This window comes from Haliotis rubra, unplaced genomic scaffold (assembly GCF_003918875.1).
Source record: "Haliotis rubra isolate DU_JTF1 unplaced genomic scaffold, ASM391887v1 Scf131, whole genome shotgun sequence".
Taxonomy (NCBI): Eukaryota; Metazoa; Mollusca; class Gastropoda; order Lepetellida; family Haliotidae; genus Haliotis; species Haliotis rubra.
The window spans coordinates 451,120-475,909 of NW_025765237.1; the positions used below are offsets into that span (position 1 = coordinate 451,120).

Genomic DNA, 24,790 nt, shown 5'->3' on the forward strand with positions numbered 1-24,790 from the left:
GTACTATCGTGAAGCTGCCAGCACTATACAGTACTATCGTGAAGCTGCCAGCACTATACTGTATACAGTACTATCGTGAAGCTGCCAACACTATACAGTACTATCGTGAAGCTGCCAACACTATACAGTACTATCGTGAAGCTGCCAACACTATACAGTACTATCGTGAAGCTGCCAACACTATACAGTACTATCGTGAAGCTGCCAACACTATACAGTACTATCGTGAAGCTGCCAACACTATACAGTATACAGTACTATCGTGAAGCTGCCAACACTATACAGTACTATCGTGAAGCTGCCAACACTATACAGTACACTATACGCAATTACTATCGTGAAGCTGCCAACACTATACAGTACTATCGTTGAAGCTGCCAACACTATACAGTACTCATCGTAGCCGCCACACCATACAGTTGCGCACCATCGAAGCTGCCAATTATACCTATAATTGAAGCTGCCATACTATACGAAGCTATGGTGAAGCTGTCAACACTATACAGGTACTCATCGAAGCTGCCAACACTATACAGTACTATCGCGGATTGGAAGCTATACAGCTATCAAGCACTATACTGTACTATCGCGGAGCTAAACACTATACAGTAATTCATCGCGCTATACGATTGCCATTCGCGGAAGCTGCCAGCACTATACTGTATACAGTACTATCGTGAAGCTGCCAACACTATACTAGTACCATCGTTGGAAGCTGCCAGCACTATACTGTATACAGTACTATCGTGAAGCTGCCAACACTATACAGTTACTATCTTGGAAGCTGCCAGCACTATACAGTATACAGTACTATCGTGAAGCTGCACTATACAGGGTACTATCGTGGAAGCTGCCAGCGCTATACGGTACTATCGTGGAAGCTGCCAACTATACTGTATACCAGTGCTATAAAGTGAAGCCGCCAACACTATAACTATACAGTACTATCGTGAAGCTGCCAACACTATACAGTACTATCGTGAAGCTGCCAGCACTATACTGTATACAGTACTATCGTGAAGCTGCCAACACTATACAGTACTATCGTGAAGCTGCCAACACTATACAGTACTATCGTGAAGCTGCCAACACTATACATATACAGTACTATCGTGAAGCTGCCAACACTATACTGTATACAGTACTATCGTGAAGCTGCCAACACTATACAGTACTATCGTGAAACTGTCAACAGTAAACAGTACCTACACATAGTGTAACTGATAGTTTTCCCTCAATCCTAGATTAACACTTAGTCTCTGAATACTAGTATATAATTTTGATTGCAATAAATTTATATTGAAAGGAGCCCAAGACAGACCAGAGATTCAGAGGAAATCTAGACTTGCTTCATTTCGGGCTTTAGCATTGCAGAGACGGCTAGGCTGTAGGGGAAATAATGTTCCAGGGACTGTAGACAGATTACCTCAACCTACGCATAAATAACATATGGCCAATGATTTTGCTGAAAATAATGACCTCAGGACATTTTCACAATTGCATCAAACAATATTCTTCTGTTGTGCACAAAAAATATTTTTGGAAACATGTTGGATGACAATAGGTCAAAGTCCTCAAACATGTAGAAAATTAACTGATCTAAGACCTGTTGGAGTATAATGTACCATAATCATGGCCGTTAGATTTTTGAGTCCATCAAGCTAACTTTCAAATATGTTATAATTGTTTAAATGTGGCCATTCTGAAATGGGGTCCATCCTTTTTCAACATTTAAAAAATCTTCCCACAGACAATGCTGTCTACAAAATGAAAGGTCTTGGTGACAAATATTTTTACATTGACTATAGTATAGATCTTTCCTCAGAGTTTTACCTCCAGGGGATCACAATAACTAACTCCAGTAGTCTTTACAGGAAATCCTGTGAAGTAATTAAAGGACATTACTATGCCTTGTAAAATAATTGTCTTTTTACAGCAACCATTCTTTACAATTGCAGGGCTCCGATAATTGTTCAACATCAGGAGTAGGTACTCCTTCTTTTTTCAATATAGGAGTACTAGAAAGCCTTAAGAGTACATTTTGAGTACTGAATGGAAATTAATGGCGTATTAGTAATCTTGTGTTTCGTGTCATATATGCACCACAACATTGCTACTCTTGTGTAAACAGGTCAATAAACAATAAAACAATACTTTCAGATAACTAGGACTGTAAATGATCCTAAGACCGTACACCATTGCTGTGGTGCGTATCTGCTACGCTTTCTAAATTATTTCCTATCATATCGTGCATATTGTTTATCCATACATTCGCCAATACGGCCCTTATCTGTAGTCCTGCACTTGTGTGTACCGGATGCACATTTCAGCAGCATGTATAACCATGCTAAGTCAGTGACTGAGTGAATCTTGTTTTAAGCCACTGTAAGCAATATCACTGTCAGCAAATAATGGACCAGACGATGAACTTTAATCAATACCACTGGAAAACAATAAGTAGAAGTCCTCAAACCTACATTGTGTACAGTTCAATCTTTATTTCGTACTGAAGAGGCCACAGGCCTTTAGTACATATACATATATAATGGGGAATTGCATAAATAAATATATTTACATTACAGTGATAAAACTTTTGTTCTATACAACATTGCAGTGTGGATGAACATGGCAAGATGTTTGTGTACATTGTAGAGGGCTTTATGACCTCGGACAGGACACAAGGTCAGAACCAGGAAATTTGTTACGCACATGGAAGATACAGAAATAGAGGTTGCAAACAGGGAAGTTTGAAATTCCTGATTGGTAACAAAGCACAACTTAAGACAAAAGACACATGAGGCTGGCACTACATGGGAGTACAGCAGCCGTAAAAGACAAGAGACTACAGCTGTTCACGCAATCAGCTCAGCTGGTGCTTGAAAGAACTGATTCAAGTGCTTGTAACTAACAAATGACAATTCTGACAGACTCTTCCTGATGCCTGACCATTTACTGGCCTGAAGAATCAAACCTGAAACAGTGCCATTCATGCCAACATGCTTCAAATATATGGCATAATTAACATATACATATATATCAGTTACAATAATGTAACTGATGCGATTTTACTGACATTTTCTTAGATAAATTACTATTTTCTGTTGGACTCAACAAAATCAGCTTGTCCACCATCACAACTGACATCTTACACAGTCACCTCCGACATGTCACCAGATCGTGAGTGTGGTCCAGTAACAGATTATAAGCATGAAAGCAGACTTGTTTAAACTGTTTTTACACACAATAGGAAAAGACTTATCAAATACGAGTAAATTTATACTAATAAACTGCTGCCATGCACTTGTGGTGGAAAATATTAACCGAACTGTGCAACCTGGATATCGCGAAATCGATCCCTGATGTAGTGTACAACAATTACTTATACCATGGTAAAAACTGGTAAGTAACACTATAGGGCTTTTGATTTTTTAAATAAACAACACTATAGAGTACAATAAACAACTTATATACCAAGGAATAAAACTGGATAAGTAATATCCACGAGTCCAATAAGCAACCAATATACAATGGTATAAACAGGGGAAGTTTTATCCTTGAGTACAACAATTAACCTATTTACCATGCTATATCACTATGACCATGATTGCTGCATTGAACATGCTAAAGGAGACACAAGTCACATCTGGTACCATCAACAGCTAATACAAAACAGGTTTGTCTAATATAGCACGCCTTTGTGCAAGATAATGTGAGAATTAGAGCACCCTTCAGTGACGTCATCACTGAGCATAGTGGCAGGTACCACCTAATTAGATTACAGCAGATCTGAAGGGTTATTCTTAGCAGCATACACAGGAGAATATCAACATGATTGTCTGACCACATGTGTAGCAGGCGGCAAATGATCAATTATCATCTTGTATGCCAGTACCACAACCTCCACATAGTCCCATGATTACTGGTGGTATATGATCAGTTATGGCCCACCATCACCACCTCAACACAGTCAAGGTCAACACTACAGACAGTCCCATGGTTACTGGTGGTATATGATCAGTTATGGCCCACCATCACCACCTCCACACAGTCAACGTCAACACTACAGACAGTCCCATGGTTACTGGTGGTATATGATCAGTTATGGCCCACCATCACCACCTCCAGCACACAGTCAACCTATGGTTACTGGTGGTAACACTACCAGACAGTCCCATGGTTACTGGTGGTATATGATCAGTTATGGCCCACCATCACCACCTCCACACAGTCAACGTCAACACTACAGACAGTCCCATGGTTACTGGTGGTATATGATCAGTTATGGCCCACCATCACCACCTGTACAGTCAGCACTACAGACAGTCCCATGGTTACTGGTGGTATATGATCAGTTATGGCCCATGGTTACCATCACCACACCACCACCTACAGTCAACACTACAGACAGTCCCATGGTTACTGGTGGTATATGATCAGTTATGGCCCACCATCACCACCTCTACAGTCAACACTACAGACAGTCCCATGGTTACTGGTGGTATATGATCAGTTATGGCCCACCATCACCACCTCCACACAGTCAACACTACAGACAGTCCCATGGTTACTGGTGGTATATGATCAGTTATGGCCCACCATCACCACCTCCACACAGTCAACACTACAGACAGTCCCATGGTTACTGGTGGTATATGATCAGTTATGGCCCACCATCACCACCTCCACACAGTCAACACTACAGACAGTCCCATGGTTACTGGTGGTATATGATCAGTTATGGCCCACCATCACCACCTGTACAGTCAACACTACAGACAGTCCCATGATTACTGGTGGTATATGATCAGTTATGGCCCACCATCACCACCTGTACAGTCAACACTACAGACAGTCCCATGGTTACTGGTGGTATATGATCAGTTATGGCCCACCATCACCACCTCCACACAGTCAACGTCAACACTACAGACAGTCCCATGGTTACTGGTGGTATATGATCAGTTATGGCCCACCATCGCCACCTCCACACAGTCAACACTACAGACAGTCCCATGGTTACTGGTGGTATATGATCAGTTATGGCCCACCATCACCACCTCCACACAGTCAACGTCAACACTACAGACAGTCCCATGGTTACTGGTGGTATATGATCAGTTATGGCCCACCATCACCACCTCCACACAGTCAACGTCAACACTACAGACAGTCCCATGGTTACTGGTGGTATATGATCAGTTATGGCCCACCATCACCACCTCCACACAGTCAACGTCAACACTACAGACAGTCCCATGGTTACTGGTGGTATATGATCAGTTATGGCCCACCATCACCACCTCCACACAGTCAACAACACTACAGACAGTCCCATGGTTACTGGTGGTATATGATCAGTTATGGCCCACCATCACCACCTCCACAGTCAACACTACAGACAGTCCCATGATTACTGGTGGTATATGATCAGTTATGGCCCACCATCGCCACCTCAACACAGTCAACGTCAACACTACAGACAGTCCCATGGTTACTGGTGGTATATGATCAGTTATGGCCCACCATCACCACCTGTACAGTCAGCACTACAGACAGTCCCATGGTTACTAGTGGTATATGATCAGTTATGGCCCACCATCACCACCTGTACAGTCAACACTACAGACAGTCCCATGATTACTAGTGGTATATGATCAGTTATGGCCCACCATCACCACCTGTACAGTCAACACTACAGACAGCCCCATGGTTACTGGTGGTATATGATCAGTTATGGCCCACCATCACCACCTCGTACAGTCAACACTACAGACAGTCCCATGATTACTGGTGGTATATGATCAGTTATGGCCCACCATCGCCACCTCAACACAGTCAACATCAACACTACAGACAGTCCCATGGTTACTGGTGGTATATGATCAGTTATGGCTCACCATCACCACCTGTACAGTCAGCACTACAGAGAGTCCCATGGTTACTAGTGGTATATGATCAAATATGGCCCACCATCACCACCTGTACAGTCAACACTACAGACAGTCCCATGATTACTAGTGGTATATGATCAAATATGGCCCACCATTACCACCTCCACACAGTCAACACTACAGAGAGTCCCATGGTTACTAGTGGTATATGATCAAATATGGCCCACCATCACCACCTGTACAGTCAACACTACAGACAGTCCCATGATTACTAGTGGTATATGATCAGTTATGGCCCACCATCACCACCTCCACACAGTCAACGTCAACACTACAGACAGCCCCATGATTACTGGTGGTATATGATCAGTTATGGCCCACCATCACCACCTGTACAGTCAACACTACAGACAGCCCCATGGTTACTGGTGGTATATGATCAGTTATGGCCCACCATCACCACCTCCACACAGTCAGCACTACAGAGAGTCCCATGATTACTAGTGGTATATGATCAGTTATGGCCCACCATCACTACCTGTACAGTGAACACTACAGACAGCCCCATGGTTACCACCTCTACAGTCAACACTACAGACAGTGGTACTATATGATCAGTTATGGCCCACCAACACCACCTCTACAGTCAAAACTACAGACAGTCCCATGGTTACTGGTGGTATATGATCAGTTATGGCCCACCATCACCACCTGTACAGATCAACACTACAGACAGTCAGCACTACAGTACAGTCCTACAGACAGGTTACTGGTGGTATATGATCAGTTATGGTCACACCATCACTACCTGTACAGTCAGCACTACAGACAGTCCCATGGTTACTGGTGGTATATGATCAGTTATGGTCCACCATCACCACCTGTACAGTCGGTACTACAGACAGTCCCATGGTTACTGGTGGTATATGATCAGTTATGGCCCACCATCACCACCTGTACAGTCAGCACTACAGACAGTCCCATGGTTACTGGTGGTATATGATCAGTTATGGCCCACCATCACCACCTGTACAGTCAGCACTACAGACAGTCCCATGGTTACTGGTGGTATATGATCAGTTATGGTCCACCATCACCACCTGTACAGTCAGCACTACAGACAGTCCCATGGTTACTGGTGGTATATGATCAGTTATGGTCCACCATCACCACCTGTACAGTCGGTACTACAGACAGTCCCATGGTAACTGGTGGTATATGATCAGTTATGGCCTACCATCACCACCTGTACAGTCAGCACTACAGACAGTCCCATGGTTACTGGTGGTATATGATCAGTTATGGCCCACCATCACTACCTGTACAGTCAGCACTACAGACAGTCCTATGGTTACTGGTGGTATATGATCAGTTATGGCCTACCATCACCACCTGTACAGTCAGCACTACAGACAGTCCCATGGTAACTGGTGGTATATGATCAGTTATGGCCCACCATCACTACCTCCACACAGTCAACACTACAGACAGTCCTATGGTTACTGGTGGTATATGATCAGTTATGTCCCACCATCACTACCTCCACACAGTCAACACTACAGACAGTCCCATGGTTACTGGTGGTATATGATCAGTTATGTCCCACCATCACTACCTCCACACAGTCAACACTACAGACAGTCCTATGATTACTGGTGGTATATGATCAGTTATGGCCCACCATCACTACCTCCACACAGTCAACACTACAGACAGTCCTATGGTTACTGGTGGTATATGATCAGTTATGTCCCACCATCACTACCTCCACACAGTCAACACTACAGACAGTCCTATGATTACTGGTGGTATATGATCAGTTATGGCCCACCATCACTACCTCCACACAGTCAACACTACAGACAGTCCTATGATTACTGGTGGTATATGATCAGTTATGGCCCACCATCACCACCTGTACAGTCAACACTACAGACAGTCCCATGATTACTGGTGGTATATGATCAGTTATGGCCCACCATCACCACCTCCACACAGTCAACACTACAGACAGTCCCATGATTACTGGTGGTATATGATCAGTTATGGTCCACCATCACCACCTGTACAGTCAACACTACAGACAGTCCCATGATTACTGGTGGTATATGATCAGTTATGGCCCACCATCACCACCTCCACACAGTCAACACTACAGACAGTCCTATGGTTACTGGTGGTATATGATCAGTTATGGCTCACCATCACTACCTGTACAGTCAACACTACAGACAGTCCTATGGTTACTGGTGGTATATGATCAGTTATGGCCCACCATCACCACCTCCACACAGTCAGCACTACAGAGAGTCCCATGATTACTAGTGGTATATGATCAGTTATGGCCCACCATCACCACCTGTACAGTCAACACTACAGACAGTCCCATGGTTACTGGTGGTATATGATCAGTTATGGCCCACCATCACCACCTCCACACAGTCAACACTACAGACAGTCCCATGGTTACTGGTGGTATATGATCAGTTATGGCCCACCATCACCACCTGTACAGTCAACACTACAGACAGACCCATGGTTACTAGTGGTATATGATCAGTTATGGCCCACCATCACCATCTGTACAGACAGTCCCATGATTACTGGTGGTATATGATCAGTTATGGCCCACCATCACCACCTGTACAGTCGGTACTACAGACAGTCCCATGATTACTGGTGGTATATGATCAGTTATGGCCCACCATCACCATCTGTACAGACAGTCCCATGGTTACTGGTGGTATATGATCAGTTATGGCCCACCATCACCACCTGTACAGTCAGCACTACAGAGAGTCCCATGGTTACTGGTGGTATATGATCAGTTATGGCCCACCATCACCACCTCTACAGTCAACACTACAGACAGACCCATGGTTACTGGTGGTATATGATCAGTTATGGCCCACCATCACCACCTCCACACAGTCAACACTACAGACAGTCCCATGGTTACTGGTGGTATATGATCAGTTATGGCCCACCATCACCACCTGTACAGTCAACACTACAGACAGTCCCATGGTTACTGGTGGTATATGATCAGTTATGGCTCACCATCACCACCTGTACAGTCAGCACTACAGACAGTCCCATGATTACTGGTGGTATATGATCAGTTATGGCCCACCACCACCACCTGTACAGTCAGCACTACAGACAGTCCCATGATTACTGGTGGTATATATTCAGTTATGGCCCACCACCACCACCTGTACAGTCAGCACTACAGACAGTCCCATGATTACTGGTGGTATATGATCAGTTATGGCCCACCACCACCACCTGTACAGTCAGCACTACAGACAGTCCCATGATTACTGGTGGTATATGATCAGTTATGGCCCACCACCACCACCTGTACAGTCAGCACTACAGACAGTCCCATGATTACTGGTGGTATATGATCAGTTATGGCCCACCATCACCACCTGTACAGTCAGCACTACAGACAGTCCCATGATTACTGGTGGTATATGATCAGTTATGGCCCACCATCACCACCTGTACAGTCAACACTACAGACAGTCCCATGATCAGCACCTCTAACATGTTTGAGTCATGCATGTAACTGACAGAATACAGAAAAGCATCAAGAAAAGACATTAACATGAAGACATTACCATGATCAAAGCTACCACCACAGGCAGGCAACACAGGGTTCCTATCTAACAATTAAAGGTTTCAGCAATTAAAACTGAAATTTGCAAGTGATGTTATTAACATAATTCAAAGACTGACAAACACTGCTGAGAACATAACTCATGACTACAGCACTTGCCCCCATCCCGTACAAGTCCTTCAGGGTAATGTCTGCTGGCACAGATTCACGTGGTAATAACATTATCATGCAACAGTTCACCCAAAACACGCTCCTGACATCCTGATAGCAGTTTCAACAGCCCTGAACAGAAAACATTCCTCCAGGGTCGGCCACACTCTGGCTTTCTTTCATTCTAGCAGATTCAAAATCATCAAGAACTCTATGAACTTTGGTCAAAACGTGCCTTTTTAAGCTATATTTTGAAAACGGTTCCCCATCACCACGATCACACAGGATGATGATGATGATGATGATGATGATGATGATGACGACGTCGACGACGACAAGATAATGACAACTGCAATGTCTGTTGTCTCAATGTAGCACCTGCCAATATTCCAGCTATGTGACAACCACCTGTAAGTCTGAACCAAATAGACCACTGACTGACATGATCAATGATCCAAAACATCTGGATATGAACCAGACAATCAGTAACAGAGCCGGACTTGACAACAGAAACCAAACATACAATGTGCAAGTTGTGTAAATATCAGTATTATCATAAGAAATTACACAGGGAAACATCAGAGGTGAACAAATGTCTATGTTGATTTTTACTTAAACCTAAGATATGATGACAAAACATATAATTAGGTATCCAATGCACTGAGTGTCATAAAAATACTGCAATTCATATTTCTGAAATGCCTTTTATTTCATACTGCTAATACTGTGCAGTCCTACCTTTAAGTACTCAAATTAACCTGTGGGTGAGTATGAATGGTGGAACGTTGAGCTTTGACCGACACTTTGGTCAAGTCATTTTTTTTATGTGGCCTAACGTGGCATGATAAACATGATAAGCATGGGTATGGGGCTGACAAACCTAGAAACATAGCCAGCCATGGAAATCTTAAAACCAAACAGTTTCTGGCAAGCCTGAGGGCTGACACTTCACCACTCAGGGCCCCTCATTGTGTCCTGGGTGAGAAAGCAGAGTTACATATTTCACACAAACTAAGCAAGCTTGACATGTTGCACAAAGATGCACCTCTAAGGAAGCTGGAGTTAAAGAGGCAAATGAAGATTCCTCCATCCAATGAGCGGAATCCCAGCCAGCTGACACAACAGTTGAAGCCATGCTGCCTCACTGCCCAGCATCTGGCCTTCACAGCAGGATTGGCCAACAGACAGGACTTCATGACTGACATACATAGCCCATGACATGCTTGAAATTATGAGGTTTCCTTGGTTTATTAAGTTTGCTGTAACAGTGTTTAAATGAATGCACCATTCCAGTTATGTCACAACAACCCCATTTACGTTGATGCTCAACTTCAAGTGACAGGTCTAAAGGTTTAGCAGTAAATAACCATAAAGGAACACAAGAATCTCTTAGGTCTGAGAAAGGGAAAAGAAATTCTAGGATGTCTGAGCAGTGTCCATGAGAGAGTGTGTCATATTTTATGCTGATTTCAGCAACAGTCCATCCTTATCACTGTCAGAGCTGTATGGTCTGAAAGAGACAATAACCATGCTTGCTGTCATGTGTCTGGGTTTGACAGGAACTAAATTCTTCTTACTCAAAATCACAGTTCCAGTGTGAAGCAGTCAGGCCGACATGTATCCAAGTGAATATATTCCTCCTGCCGACCCACCTTTCTGCTCAACCATCGTCTGCCCACTATGCCGTCTGCTGCAATAATCTTGTCTGCCCATCCATAAGGCCTATGTTTATATCATGTGTCCACCTCATGTCTACTGACAGGTCAGGCACATAACATACACCTGTCAATATTTCAGTGTCATGCATTCTGTGAGGATATCCCAGTTTAAAATACTTGTAGCAGTTGTATACACTGATATGACTCAGAGTTATTAAATTGGATGCCAAAACAAATTAAACGTTAAGCTTGATGCCTGGTGTGTGTGCGTGTGCGGGTGCGGGTGCAGGGACGGGTGCATGTGGGTGCATGTGTGGGTGAGTATGGGTGGAGTGGTACCTTCACTACAGTGTACAACATGTACACTGACACATGTTAAGAAGCGTAGACACAAAGCTAATGAATAATCAACCATCCCTTTAAATTTGATCCAAAAAAAACCCCCAAAATAGCTTTGAAGATATCTTTCGACAATAATCCTGGTAATAAATTATGAAAATGTCTTTTTGCACTCAAGTTCTGGACCAACTTAGACACAGAGTGTTCCAAGGGTCGAGTGAATCAGTGAACCTGACCTCACTGTACACTGGCCGTCTGCTGCCACCTGCAGCAAGCAGACGGTCATTACTACAGAGGGGTTTATTATGTGCATATAATGTCTGTGTTGGAATGTAGATGAAGCACAATTTAAGCTGCCTGCATCAGAGCGTGGTACATTAGAGAGAAAAGTCATCCCGAAGATTCAGTCAGTTGTGATGCAAATGAGATCCTCCTGCCTACCACACTCAGTTAGCATGGCCATATTTGTCCAGAAGCTTCACTATTCTGATAATAAATTGATCACTTTGTCAGAAGGAAAGGTTGGATTATTGTTAAATAGATCATGTTACACATTGTGATGATCACGTAACAATCAATAAATTGGATTCTGGAATTTGCTTGCATGGCAAGTCTTAAAATGTTACAGACTAACCTATGCCAGTGTGGAATATGTCCCTACACTGGATCAGATAGTTCAGCTCGGTGATTTGTTTGAATGTCTGTCATCTACACACAAGCACATGCTCTCAACCACTGGTCTGACATTGAGGGAGGGAAAGAACACTTTGAGAGGGCAATTTGGCAGCTATTTGCATCAAGTTGCAGAATTGACTGCTGGCATACAACTCAACAAAAGACATCCCAAATGTGAGAGTACACTTCATGCTTTCATGATGGGACGGACAACATGAAACCAGTCTCTGTGACCCCATATAGATATATCATGTACATACCTAATAGGGATGTCACATACATAAGTTTCATGAATCAATACATATCATGATACCCATGTCACGATTCGATACGTATCACGATACCTATATTTGCGGCATTATTGCGCAAATTTAGTTACATTTTGAACATTAATATTTAAGATTATATAATTGTCCAAAGATCAACATTTTTGATTCTCAGAGATTTAAAATTTCTAATTTCCCATCTTTGTGCATGAAAAATAATCATTCATAACTCTCATAACATCAAAAAACATGATACAATTGCAAAATGTAAACGATACATAAACATATTTAAACCTATACTTTCAAAACTAAATATCGATACAGTTTTGAATGTATCAATAATTGTATCGTCTTAGAAAAAGTATCGATGCATCAATGTATCGATATATCTTGGCATCCCTAATCCCTAATATACTCATTTATGTTTCTCTGCAACTAAGCTCAGATTTTCCTTCTCTGTGGATGTGGAAGAACTGATGGGAAATGAGGGGGGAAATGTCAGGAGGAATGTGACTGGTGTCTGTGATCCTGACTGCTTGGACGCATTCCCACAATTCCTGAGATGGGTTCATGCAGTAACACTGCCAGTGATATACCCTGCTTCAATACGATACATATCTACACAGAAGCTTACGGTGTGCTTGTGTGTCTGTTGTGTAATATAAGCGACAAAACCCTTTCTACATTCATAAGAAGTGGATTGTACATTTGTGACTACATCATGAGTAAATATTTGTTTCAGCAGTAATTCAGCTATATGACAGCAGTCGGTAAATAATCGAGTCTGGACCAGACAATAGTTTTGGGAATTGGTTGAAATCTCACAATTAATGATTGGTTCACTATCAACGAGCAGTCATCGAAAAAAATTGGTTTGCATCATTTTTCAGATTTTCTATTCAGGTAGTTTTGGGGTTTTGTTTTGTGGGGTTTTTTTTTGTTTTGTTACTTTTGTTATTTTTTCTTTTTAGTTAGAAACTTGGAAATTGCATTTGCAAATGTCACATCCAACGCAAAAATGATGCAATTTGTTACTTTAAAGTGATGGCTAATATATCATGAACATAAACTTCCTCGAGTCTTCAAGACATGCTCAGTCATGACTTGTCAGTAAGTGAAGTGAGTTTTCTAAGAATGAAACACGTTTTCAGGCCCCGACAACTTCTAAGATATGTTCCATCGTCAAGTGTTTCAAACACTAAAACAGCAGTTCCAAAAACGTTTGTGTTAGATTATGAGAAAATGTGATCGATTGCTTGGTCGTTTGGTCACTGTGACCAATCTTCGATAATTTCAACTAATCGGACCACCACTACCAGACAATCCAGTGATTGACATCATGAGCATAGGTCTATACAATTGGGATACGACACATGCCAGACCACTAAATACTGTCGGTCACTTCTATCAACAAGCATGGGTGGTGAAGACTTAATGGGTGTAATGAGGCCACTGCTAACAAAAACCTGACATTTTCATGTACAGGATCTACGCTCCATTAACAAAGAGAATGAACTAAAGTCCATCCCAATGGTGCAGAACACACATTTCCTACAGCCTACCAGAACAACAGCAAGTTGAGAATCTTGTATCAACAATTTCCATAATAGAGAATATTTTGTTACTGTTGTCAAATAACATGTATATTTCATCGAGTCGTCTGACAAAGTTGATATGTTATTTGACAACATTAACAAAATATTCTATTTATTATATTTTGATCATTGTTTATAAATGATCGAGACAACGAGTATGTCTGCATTTTATCCCACAACCGAACTACAATCTAGCCGAGATAACTCTTTAAAAGTAGTTCCAGGCAAAAGTTATAATCTACTCTGTGAAACTGAAATAACATGTTATTCTACTCAGTGAAAATACCATTTTTATTTTCCCCATATTTACAGTATTTCACCCTTAAGAATATAATAAATAGTTGTATCACACTTGATATTTTCTTTTCATGATGTCTTTGTGTATATATATATATAAGTATCTATGAATCGCACTGTTCAATCATTTATATATTGCATTTATTCCATAATCATGCTGATGAAACGTTTTCTGCAATAAATGTAATGCTTCCCTATCCATACATCATACCACAAAGACTCAAGTGAATCTGTAACTCTTCCAGTCATTAGGCTGTAGACTAGACCATTGAGTTTCCCTGATGATTTCAAACACAGACAACAATATTGCCATGTATTGGAATAAACTGAGTAAGCATGTATTAGCAGCAGTTAACAGTGTTAACATGAAGTGGCAGAGCCTCCTCAGTCCATATGGTCAACAAGACTCCAGGCTTGATAAACACACATAGTTGTCTCAAAGTGTTAACAAGCAAACATGGCTGGAAGCTCATATCTCCTGGGTCAGAGTCAGAGATCAGTTGTGTAAAACAGTTTCATGATAAGCAAAGGAACAATAAGTATCACAACAGCTTTATCATCATGATATAAACTTACTGGACTCTGCAGACAGTGAGCAAGGGCTAGTCCAGATATAATGCATACATGATCCATGTTATGCAAAATTCTCTGTATATCTTAGCAATATAGGGTAATGCTAATTTTAAGGTATTAGGACAAACCAAAAGTGATAATTAGTGAAAGCCATTAGTTCCTGGAACAACAAGGGGATGCAACTCTCCACAGAAGAGTTCATGGCTGAGACAGGGGGGGGGGGGTCGCTCTGCTCATTGAGGGGAACAAGTTAGTGGTAGTAAGAGGAATACCTCCCTAAAACTGGGACATACAGAGAAAATATCTGATTGGACATGGTGTATATTCCAACAGACACTGACAACATACTCTTCATGTATGAGAGAGGAATATAATAAGTTGTAATGAACTATGGCTTTTTCAGGTTAGTGCAAAGCGGTGATGACCTATTTTTATGCTGCGGTCAGATTATAGACAAGGGTGCCACACAACCAGATGAGACATAGGTGCATCTAAGGCTGAAGACCAGGAGGAAATAAAGAAATATTTTCATAGCTGATTCAGGTTACACTGGTAATGTTGATCTGCTACTGGAAGCCAGCATAAAACTAATGTTGAGAGAGAAACTTCACAATTCTCCCAAAATAACTATTAGCATTACCAGACACAAACACTAATTGTTTTCTGTGTTTATCCATATACTTTCTACAATTACAGTTCAGGTGAACCTGATTCTAGATAACACTGTGAAGAAAGCCTCGAGTGGTAGCAGAAATATTTACCAAGGTCAGAAGCGATGGGCATTACTTATAGGTGAGGTGAGTTTAAATTGGGTTTTACGTCGTGCTTGAGAATATTTCGCTCATATGACGATGTGCATGCGTGTGTATGTGTATGTGCGGCTGCTTGTACTAGCCCAGACTGAAGCTGGTTTTATAGTGCTAGCCCACTGAGATACCATGCCGCAGTGAAGCATGAATACCCCACTCAGACACAGTATACTGACTCCGAGCCGACCAATCCTTGTTGAACCAATTAATGCCGAGCGCCAGGCAGGGACCGACAAGTACCATATTTAAACGTCTTTTGGTATGACGCGGTCAGGGATCGAACCCGCGACCTTCCGCTCTCCGGGCGGACGCTCTAACCACTACACCACGGAGGCAGTCCATTACTTATAAACTAACCAAACATTGTAGTAAAGGTGAACTCCACATGGGCTCCTATCAGCAAAGTGAACTGCTCTTGACATAAAAGTATATTTTCCACCTTCAAATGATGATATAGATATATGGTATCACTTTGTGCCATCATCCAGTTATCGGCACGAGTGACTCACATAAACAACTTACAAGTGTGCCATGTTTTATAGAACATATCCTCATCACAACTGTCTGTGAGAACATATGTCCGATTACCATGGTAACACGACACCACAAAACAACACATTGAACCACATAAACCTCCCAGGCGGCCTTACTTCTGGGGAAAAACATCCGTTTTTATTGACATCTGTGTAATCATCAGATATGAATTTCCATTTCTGAGCAATGATTCCCCATACCTGTCTATGAAAGCCGCTAGCTTCATTTGAAAAAAACATGGCTGTGTGATGTGTATCAGTGAACTCATAACCTGATACACATCGGGCGGAGGATCAGGATGAAAAACAAACCGGGACATCTTCTACTGCTGTAAAAACATGCAGTTTATCATGCTCATAGATCCTGTTTCATATCATCACAGTTTGCCTGAGTATGTGGTGGTGAGTGTGCGTGGGTGTAGTGTATGTGTATGTGTTGGTGAGTGAGTGAGTGGGTGGTAGTGTTGGGAATTGGTTAAAATCTCATAATTGATGATTGGTTCATTACAACCGATCAATCATCGAAAATAATTGGTTAGCATCATTTATGAAATTTTCCTGGTTATTTTTGTTAATGCACAAAAAATAAAGAAAAAACATGCAGTTCCTTGGGGTGTTTTCTGCAAATTGCACATCTTTAAAGGATGACTAGTATGTTAGGAACATAAATTTCTTGTTGGTCTTTAAAATAAGTTCAATTGTGACTTGGAATGAGCATGTAGTGTTCATGAAAATGAAATGAGTGAGTGAGTGAGTGAGTGAGTGAGTGAGTGAGTGAGTGAGTGAGTGAGTGAGTGAGTGAGTGAGTGAGTGAGTGAGTGAGTGAGTGAGTGAGTGAGTGAGTGATGGAGAGAGAGAGACAGCAGTCTTCACTCTTATAGAACACAGAACACTGCCATGGGTTTCAGATGTCAGTTTTGGCCACAAGAACTAGAATGATCAACACAAGGTTTCAAATGGTCTCAAAGATTTTCAACTTATGTTTTTCATAATGGTAATTAAAAATGTTCAAGAAATATTCATTACATTGTGCAAATGCCCTCAATTTGTTTTCAGTAAAAGAATTATTTATATTTTCTTGCACTCTTTCCTGCTGTCTATCAGCAAGGCTTTGAAATATTTAAAATGGACCAGATTGATCGAACCACTACGACACCCCCATTCCTTTATCACAAACAAAAAACTAGATGAGGACAGACAAAAGTTCCTGGGCTAAACAGAATATGCCCAAAATGTTTACAACTGACATTGATGTAAGTACAAGGACCAACTGATTTCCATGAGAATTTTGACAACTGCTGGGCTTGACTGAATTTAGAACTTTCTGTCCTGCACACAGTAACTCACCTTTAATGCCAGTGTATTATCTGTCTCAACCTCTTACTTAGACTAATGCTTAGCAGGGCTCGATTTAGTGCTTTTTTACTTGCACTGATGCTAGCCAATATTACAAAGTGCAACATAGTTATTTGTCTAACTTGCACAAGGTGCAGGTCAATTTTTGAGTGGGTAAACTTCTGAATAAAACATCTAAATAATTCAATAGCATATTCCATTCATTACATATTGCCATAAAAGCAGTGCAACTGGAATTTGGTTGGTGCAACTAGGTTTTTATCTCAGGTTGCACCTGGTGCAAGTAGGTTAACATCTCTTAAACCGAGCCCTGCTTAGTCTCTGAATATATATATAATTTTGATAGTAACAAACAACCCCATTTAAATTGAAAAGGAGCCCCAGGGAGACCAGAGCTGAGGAAATCTAGACTTGCTTTATTTAGGGCTTTAGCACTGCAGAGAGGGCTTGGCAGTAGGGAAAATAATGTGGTTCAGGGACTGTGAGACAGACTACCTCTTACTCTAATGGCATCACCTCAGCAGCCATAAAACACAAGACAATGTCAACTGTACAAAACAGTTAGCATGTTTTTTTAAAAGTACACATCTGTTAAAATACTGTTTATCAGAATAATTGTAGAAAACTCCTGTAATTCCTGATATGAACTGTGCTACAAAGATACTAGCTGATAATGATATCTCTTGACAACAGCTGATGTAAATGCTTGGTTATGGGGTACTTTCAATGAAACCCTTCTCCTTAACACTGACTTTGTCCCTCACCTGGGTATTGCGTTGAACACACTTGGGAGAACTTCAAACCTCCCCCTCGGTGTGTTTAATCCCCTCCTTGATGCACACATGTTTCAAGCACCTGTTATCAAACACCACATCGCTGTAGTTCCATCGAAATTTCTGTAATTGAATGCCTTCTTCATCACAGTCACCATTGAACAACAAGCCAAGATTGACGAAAATATTAAATTCTTCCAGAACGAAAGTATCACCTTGAGAAAGCTTCCGAAAATGTAGAATGTGATGGAACATACTGGGTTTAGTCAAACATGACAAGATGTCGTACATATTTCTGGCTGCCTGTTTTGTCCGAGATTATCGTGTGTCCAACTTGTAAGTGACTTCTACAATGAGGCCCCTTCATGCTCACATGGCTGGACAAACACACTAACTCTGTGCCCTAATCCTGCACAGATACATAGGGTCTCGGAGGATTCCCAATGTACGGACGACAGATTAGCTAGATCCTTCTGTTAACAAGCCACAGAGGAACAGCTCACTGCTGAATGGGAGGAGGGATAAGTGGGTTTCATTAAGTACAAGAAGCAGCTATATGCTGGCAAAGGAATTAGGTAATATGGGTTACGTGTCACTGCATCAGTATTCCGCGAGAGATACAGGGAAATTAGCCCTGCGTCATTACATTTCAGAATATAACCATGACAACAGGATCAATAAGCATGATTATAGTCTGTTTGCAGTGAAAACGTACCGATGAATTTCACTCTAAACAAAAAGGTAAATCGAATAAAGTGAAATCAAGATTGCGAATCCTCATAATTTTACCTTGCCAATTGAACATTCAAATCTCAGATATTTAATTCAACTTAGGATAAAAGTTGTTTAACAAACAATCATAGTTTCAAATCGCTATTATTGGTTTGTATTACAAGGGGTATGCACTTTAAATGAATCATCGAGAACAAGTAGTGTTGGTTTAAGTTAACGCTCATCACGTACCGCATGTGCTTTGTTTCACTGTTCCATCTACTCCGCTCACCCCCTTGTAATACAAACCAATAATAGCGATTTGAAACTATGATCGTTTGTTAAACAACTTTTATCCTAAGTTGAAAATAATTCTGAGATTTAAATGTTCATTTGGCAAGGTAAATTTATGAGGATTCGCAATCTTAATTTCACTTAACTTCATTTACTTTTTTGTTTAAAGTGAAATTCATCGGTACGTTTTCACTGCAAACAGACTATAGCAGCAGTATAGAAAATTAAGAACACTTCATACTTCAAATCAGGGCTGTTCTTGCTCATGTTCCGAAGAACATAAAGCTTAACAGTGTATTATTTCAACATGATCAATGCCAGACACCAGATGCTTACTGATAGTGACATATTTGCGTTGATTGTGTAAAGGCTCATTACCTGAATTTAGTTGACATCCCCTCAGCAGTAGCAGAAGCATGTATCTCCAAATCGACCACAAAACGTTTCCATCTCACTGGCAGCTCATGAATTGCAAATGTCACATTACCTTGACTCAAACCTTCACATTTACCTACATGAACTCTACATGAATATTTCACATCGATACCAAGTATTATTAGACAACACTGCCTACTTCCACCGTGAATCCATGCTTAGAATTTCACCACTCCACTAAAGAATTTCCTCTATTGAATGTTGAAAGGGGCAGTTCACAAGTCCTTACTGGATTTAACTGGGAATCCTACTGAATCCCTGAATTTGGCCAAACATAACAGCATGGAGCCTGATAACAATTCTTCAGTGATAAGTTCTTGCAATGATGAACATCGAAAAATGAAAAATCTCAAACTTTTTTCTCTGTGTAGCTTAGTCTGACAATGATCCCAATCACTGCCAGACAGGTTCCAAACTTGAATGTTTTATCTTCCAACATGTCCAATGCAATATTTGTTTCAAGTCTTTTTTGACCATGCTGATGACAAACAGTAAATCAGAGTATCTCCAAACGACCAACTATGGCTTCTCAACAGTTCTCTCCTATTTCCTGGTCATGGTTGGAAACAAAGCCAGTTGGCTGTCAGTTTCAGCTGCAGCTACTGCTCTGAGGCTAGTCAAGTTGTACACATTAATGAGATGCAGGTTATATAGCCAGTAAACTGGGACTAGTCAAACAGTTGTCAACACGACTGAACACCACTGGTCACAGGTACTAGTCCGAGACTAGTCAAACAGTTGTAATCACCACTAAATATCATTCAGGTACCGGTACTAGTCTGAAACTACTCAAACAGTTGTGAACACTACTGAACTGCATTGGTCATAGGTACTAGTCTGAGACTAGTCAAACAGTTGTCAACACCACTGGTCACAGGTACTAGTCTGAGACTAGTCAAATAGTTGTCAACGACACTGAACTGCATTGGTCACAGGTACTAGTCTGAGACTAGTCAAACAGTTGTTATCACCACTGGTCACAGGTACTAGTCTGAGACTAGTCAAACAGTTGTCAACGACACTGAACTGCATTGGTCACAGGTACTAATCTGAGACTAGTCAAACAGTTGTCAACACCACTGGTCACAGGTACTAGTCTGAGACTAGTCAAACAAATGTCAACACCACAGGTCGCAGGTACTAGTCTGAGACTAGTCAAACAGTTGTCAACAACACTGGTCACAGGTACTAGTCTGAGACTAGTCAAACAAATGTCAACACCATCTGAAACTAGTCAAACAAATGTCAACACACAGGTCGCAGGTCTGAGACCAGTCAAACAAATGTCAACACCAGTGTTGCAGTTCTACTGTTGATACACTATCACAGCAGGTGAACTGGTGAGAAGTGCTTCAACACTGTTAGCCTGTCAGATGAGGCGCCACACCTCTCCCATCAGACATGAGACCTTCACTACAGCCATGGTGCAGGTCCTGAACTCCTGCAGTCTTTCTTCTGCTGTTTGTCCTGGTCAGTGAATAACAATTGGACTTGTGAGTGTCTCTCTTCATTAAGCCTTCTACTGCAGAGTGTTACACAATGTCATCGCTAGAGCCCCGCTGTTTGATCCTGGGCAGTGTAATCTAGAGGTTGTGCTGTAGACAATGCTTTGTTTGCATTTCCTGCCCCTGATCAGTTCAAGTGCTAAACCGAATCTCCCTCAAGTCATCCAGGAAGCAGAACAGATTAAAATGACAGATGCTTCATACATGTCATAATTTCCTGTTTCATCTGTAGTTCTTAATCAGTTTCTGATTTTTTAAAAATTCTTATGAAATGTCAACACCAAGTGAAGCGGGAAGTGAGCAAACTGCTTAACAACAACAAACATTTGTCACTTAGTGTATCTCACTGTCTGTCTTTGTGTGGTGGCTGCCATCACAGATCTGAACATCAGCCAGCTGCCATCAGTGCATCACACCAGGTCAGCAGACGTCACCTCAGCTCCACAGATGTCTGATCTTTCCAGATGCCTGTTCCTGGAGCGGCTCTCCAGACTGATACAATGTCAACAAATACAAGCTTTACCACGTGTACAGTCTCATCTTGTCAGTTAGGAAAATATTCCTTTGTGCAAGAACGCCTACATTCTTTCATTACTGTAACATAAGATACTGTTGTACATTTCACGAAGTAACAACAAAATTGTTTCATATTTACATTAAAACCAGTTATCCTGACATGTGGCCCCAGGAGGCCCTTGGAAGTGATTATTGAAGATACACAATCAATTCATTCTTTCCCCTCAACAAGGAAGCCGACTGCAGCACTAGCAGCTGGCTGACAAGCTCCACAAACACCCTGGTGGCCTGCTGGACAAACTCTCAGGAAAAACTTCAATGGACAAGACAAAAAAGTACTAGAGTACTTCATCATGTTCTCACAACACTAGACAGTCACACAAAATATGATATGTATGTTGTATGTAACATTTTTAATACTGAGCCACAGTACAAAAACAGATGTGACAAAACCATAATATTAATAAAATTATCAATATGTATGAAGTTGGGCAGTATGTTGGACTTACTGATTTGTTAATCATGTTAAATGATAATGGTAGTGAGTGGCAGCAGGGGACACCAGAAATGGGCTTCACACATTGCACCCATGGGGGGAATCGAACATGGGTCTTCCACGTGAAGAGCGAACGTGTTAACCACTAGGCTACCCTACGCCCCTCAAATGATATTAGACAAAGTGACAGACATGCTGATAATAAGTTTCTCAAGTTTAACCTGTTGGACCTTTTTTAATAATGTTCCGCATGCTCCTCCTCAACAAAGGCTTTTGTATTTATTGTCAAAATGTCAAAAACTGATTTACATCACAAATATAAAAACTTGTGTGAAATTACATAATATTGTTACTGTGTGACCTGTGATAGGTTTATAGCACAAACCTATTGTTAACTGTTGATGTAAGCAATATTTCAGCTGTTTGACAGCAGTTTGTAAATAATCAAGCTTGGACCAGACAATACAGTGATCGACATCATGAGCATCGCTCTTAGCTACAGAGAGATGAAGCTAACCATCAACCAAGTCAGCGAGCCCGACAATATTGGCTATCTGACTTCAGTTGAACTCTAGCCTCAGCACGCCTGGTGTGATGCCCCTGATAGAAGCTGAGTCAGATAAAAAACAAACCGCACTGGTCCTCATACTGATCCTAATGGTAAAAAGGAGGGTCAGATGTAAACTCCCCCCCGTCCCCCCCCTGCAGTACTTGTGTTCAAGACCTGATGAATAATTATCCTCACAGTCAGTATAGTATTTTCAATTTTCACAAATTATCAATTTGATTTCTGGCGCATAGTACCCAGCACCATCAGAATTTCACTGTTCACAAGTTATTCGCAGACACATTCAGCTACAGCATGTATATCATATCCAAACTTCAAACAAATTGACCCAGTTGTCCCACAACATAACCAGTCTGCATCCAGGTCTGCTGTTTTCAGCTGACTTAAACATCCCATGAAAGGCAAGTGATTTGCTGAAGTGAATAATTGATGGACAAAGAGTAAACTGATCCACAGTTATGAAACTTGAGATTTCTGACAGAACATACAGTTAAATATTGAAGCAGATGTAGACCATCAATGTACAAAAACATGTGTTTTGGTAGGGAGGGAAGGGGGAGGGAGAGAAACTGCAAATTATGAATTTAATGCACCATAATGTTTTTGTAAATGTTGAAACCCAGCAATTAAAATGTCATGATTTTATTGAGAGTACCCGTACCTCATTATCAAGTACAAAGACTGAAGCAGTGCATTTACAGCATCATGGCAAAGTAAGCATGGCAAGGAGTATGACTGACTGACTGAGTTTGGTTTTACGTCGCTTTTAGCAATATTCCAGCCATATCACGGCGGGGGACACCAGAAACGGGCTTCACACATTGTACCCATGTGGGGATTCGAACCCGGGCCTTCGGCGTGAAGAGCCAACGCTTTAACCATTAGGCTACCCCACCGCCCCACAAGGAGTATGAACAGTAGACAGTGAGTAGTAGGGATGCCACGATATATCAATACTTTTTCTAAGATGATACAATTATCGATACATTCAAAAACTGTATCAATATCTAGTTTTAAAAGTATCGGTTTAAATATGTTTATGTATCGTTTACTACATTTTACAAATGTATCATGTTTTTTGATGTTATGAGAGTTATAAATGATTATTTTTCATGCACCAAGATTGGAAATTAGAATTTTTAAATCTCTGAGAATCAAAAATGTTCATATTTGGACAATTATAAAATATGTAATATTAATGTTCAAAATGTAACTAAATTTACGCAATAATGCTGCAAAAAACGGTATCGTGATACGTATCGAATCGTGACATGGGTATCGTGATATTCATCGATTCATGAAACTTATGTATCGTGACATCCCTATTGAGCAGTGATGAGAACTGACTTCAATATTTGTTTGGGTTTAGGGAGGCATAAACATATATAATATACCAGTTTCCACATTTTATTTATGTTTATAAGCAAGTCTTGGACATGGTCAACAGTTGTAAAGTGTTAACCTGGAATGAGACTACCCAGATTTAATGTTAGAACTCAATTTTACTACTTTTATTTTGTTGTGTCCTGAACCAGGAAGCTTTTACATTGCACTGAACTCTGGCGCAAGCCTTGAGTATTTCCTTCCTGTCAGTCTCACACACATTTAAGACAGTTTCACTCCCTGTACAATACTCCAACACGACAACTTGTGAATTGAAAACCATCAACACAGTACTGACAAACAACTTGAAATCTCCCAACAAAACAAAGTTGGTTGGATGGT

The 24,790-nt window shown here is 41.1% G+C and overlaps 1 protein-coding gene across 3 annotated transcripts in view; it reads right to left on the minus strand.

The window, feature by feature from the left end:
* The window catches only part of LOC124267399 (centrosome-associated protein CEP250-like), an 83,846-nt gene that overhangs the window by 55,276 nt on the left and 3,780 nt on the right, over positions 1–24,790 (minus strand). For 2 of the 3 annotated variants that reach the window (XM_046702310.1, XM_046702308.1), the window contains exon 1: positions 19,924–21,121. The exons of the other annotated variant lie outside the window; for it this stretch is intronic. In XM_046702310.1, coding sequence (XP_046558266.1) covers positions 19,924–19,963 — 40 coding nt within the window. In that variant the 5' untranslated portion in view covers positions 19,964–21,121. Of the gene's footprint in view, positions 1–19,923; positions 21,122–24,790 lie in introns of those variants that run through there. 3 annotated transcript variants of the gene reach the window in all.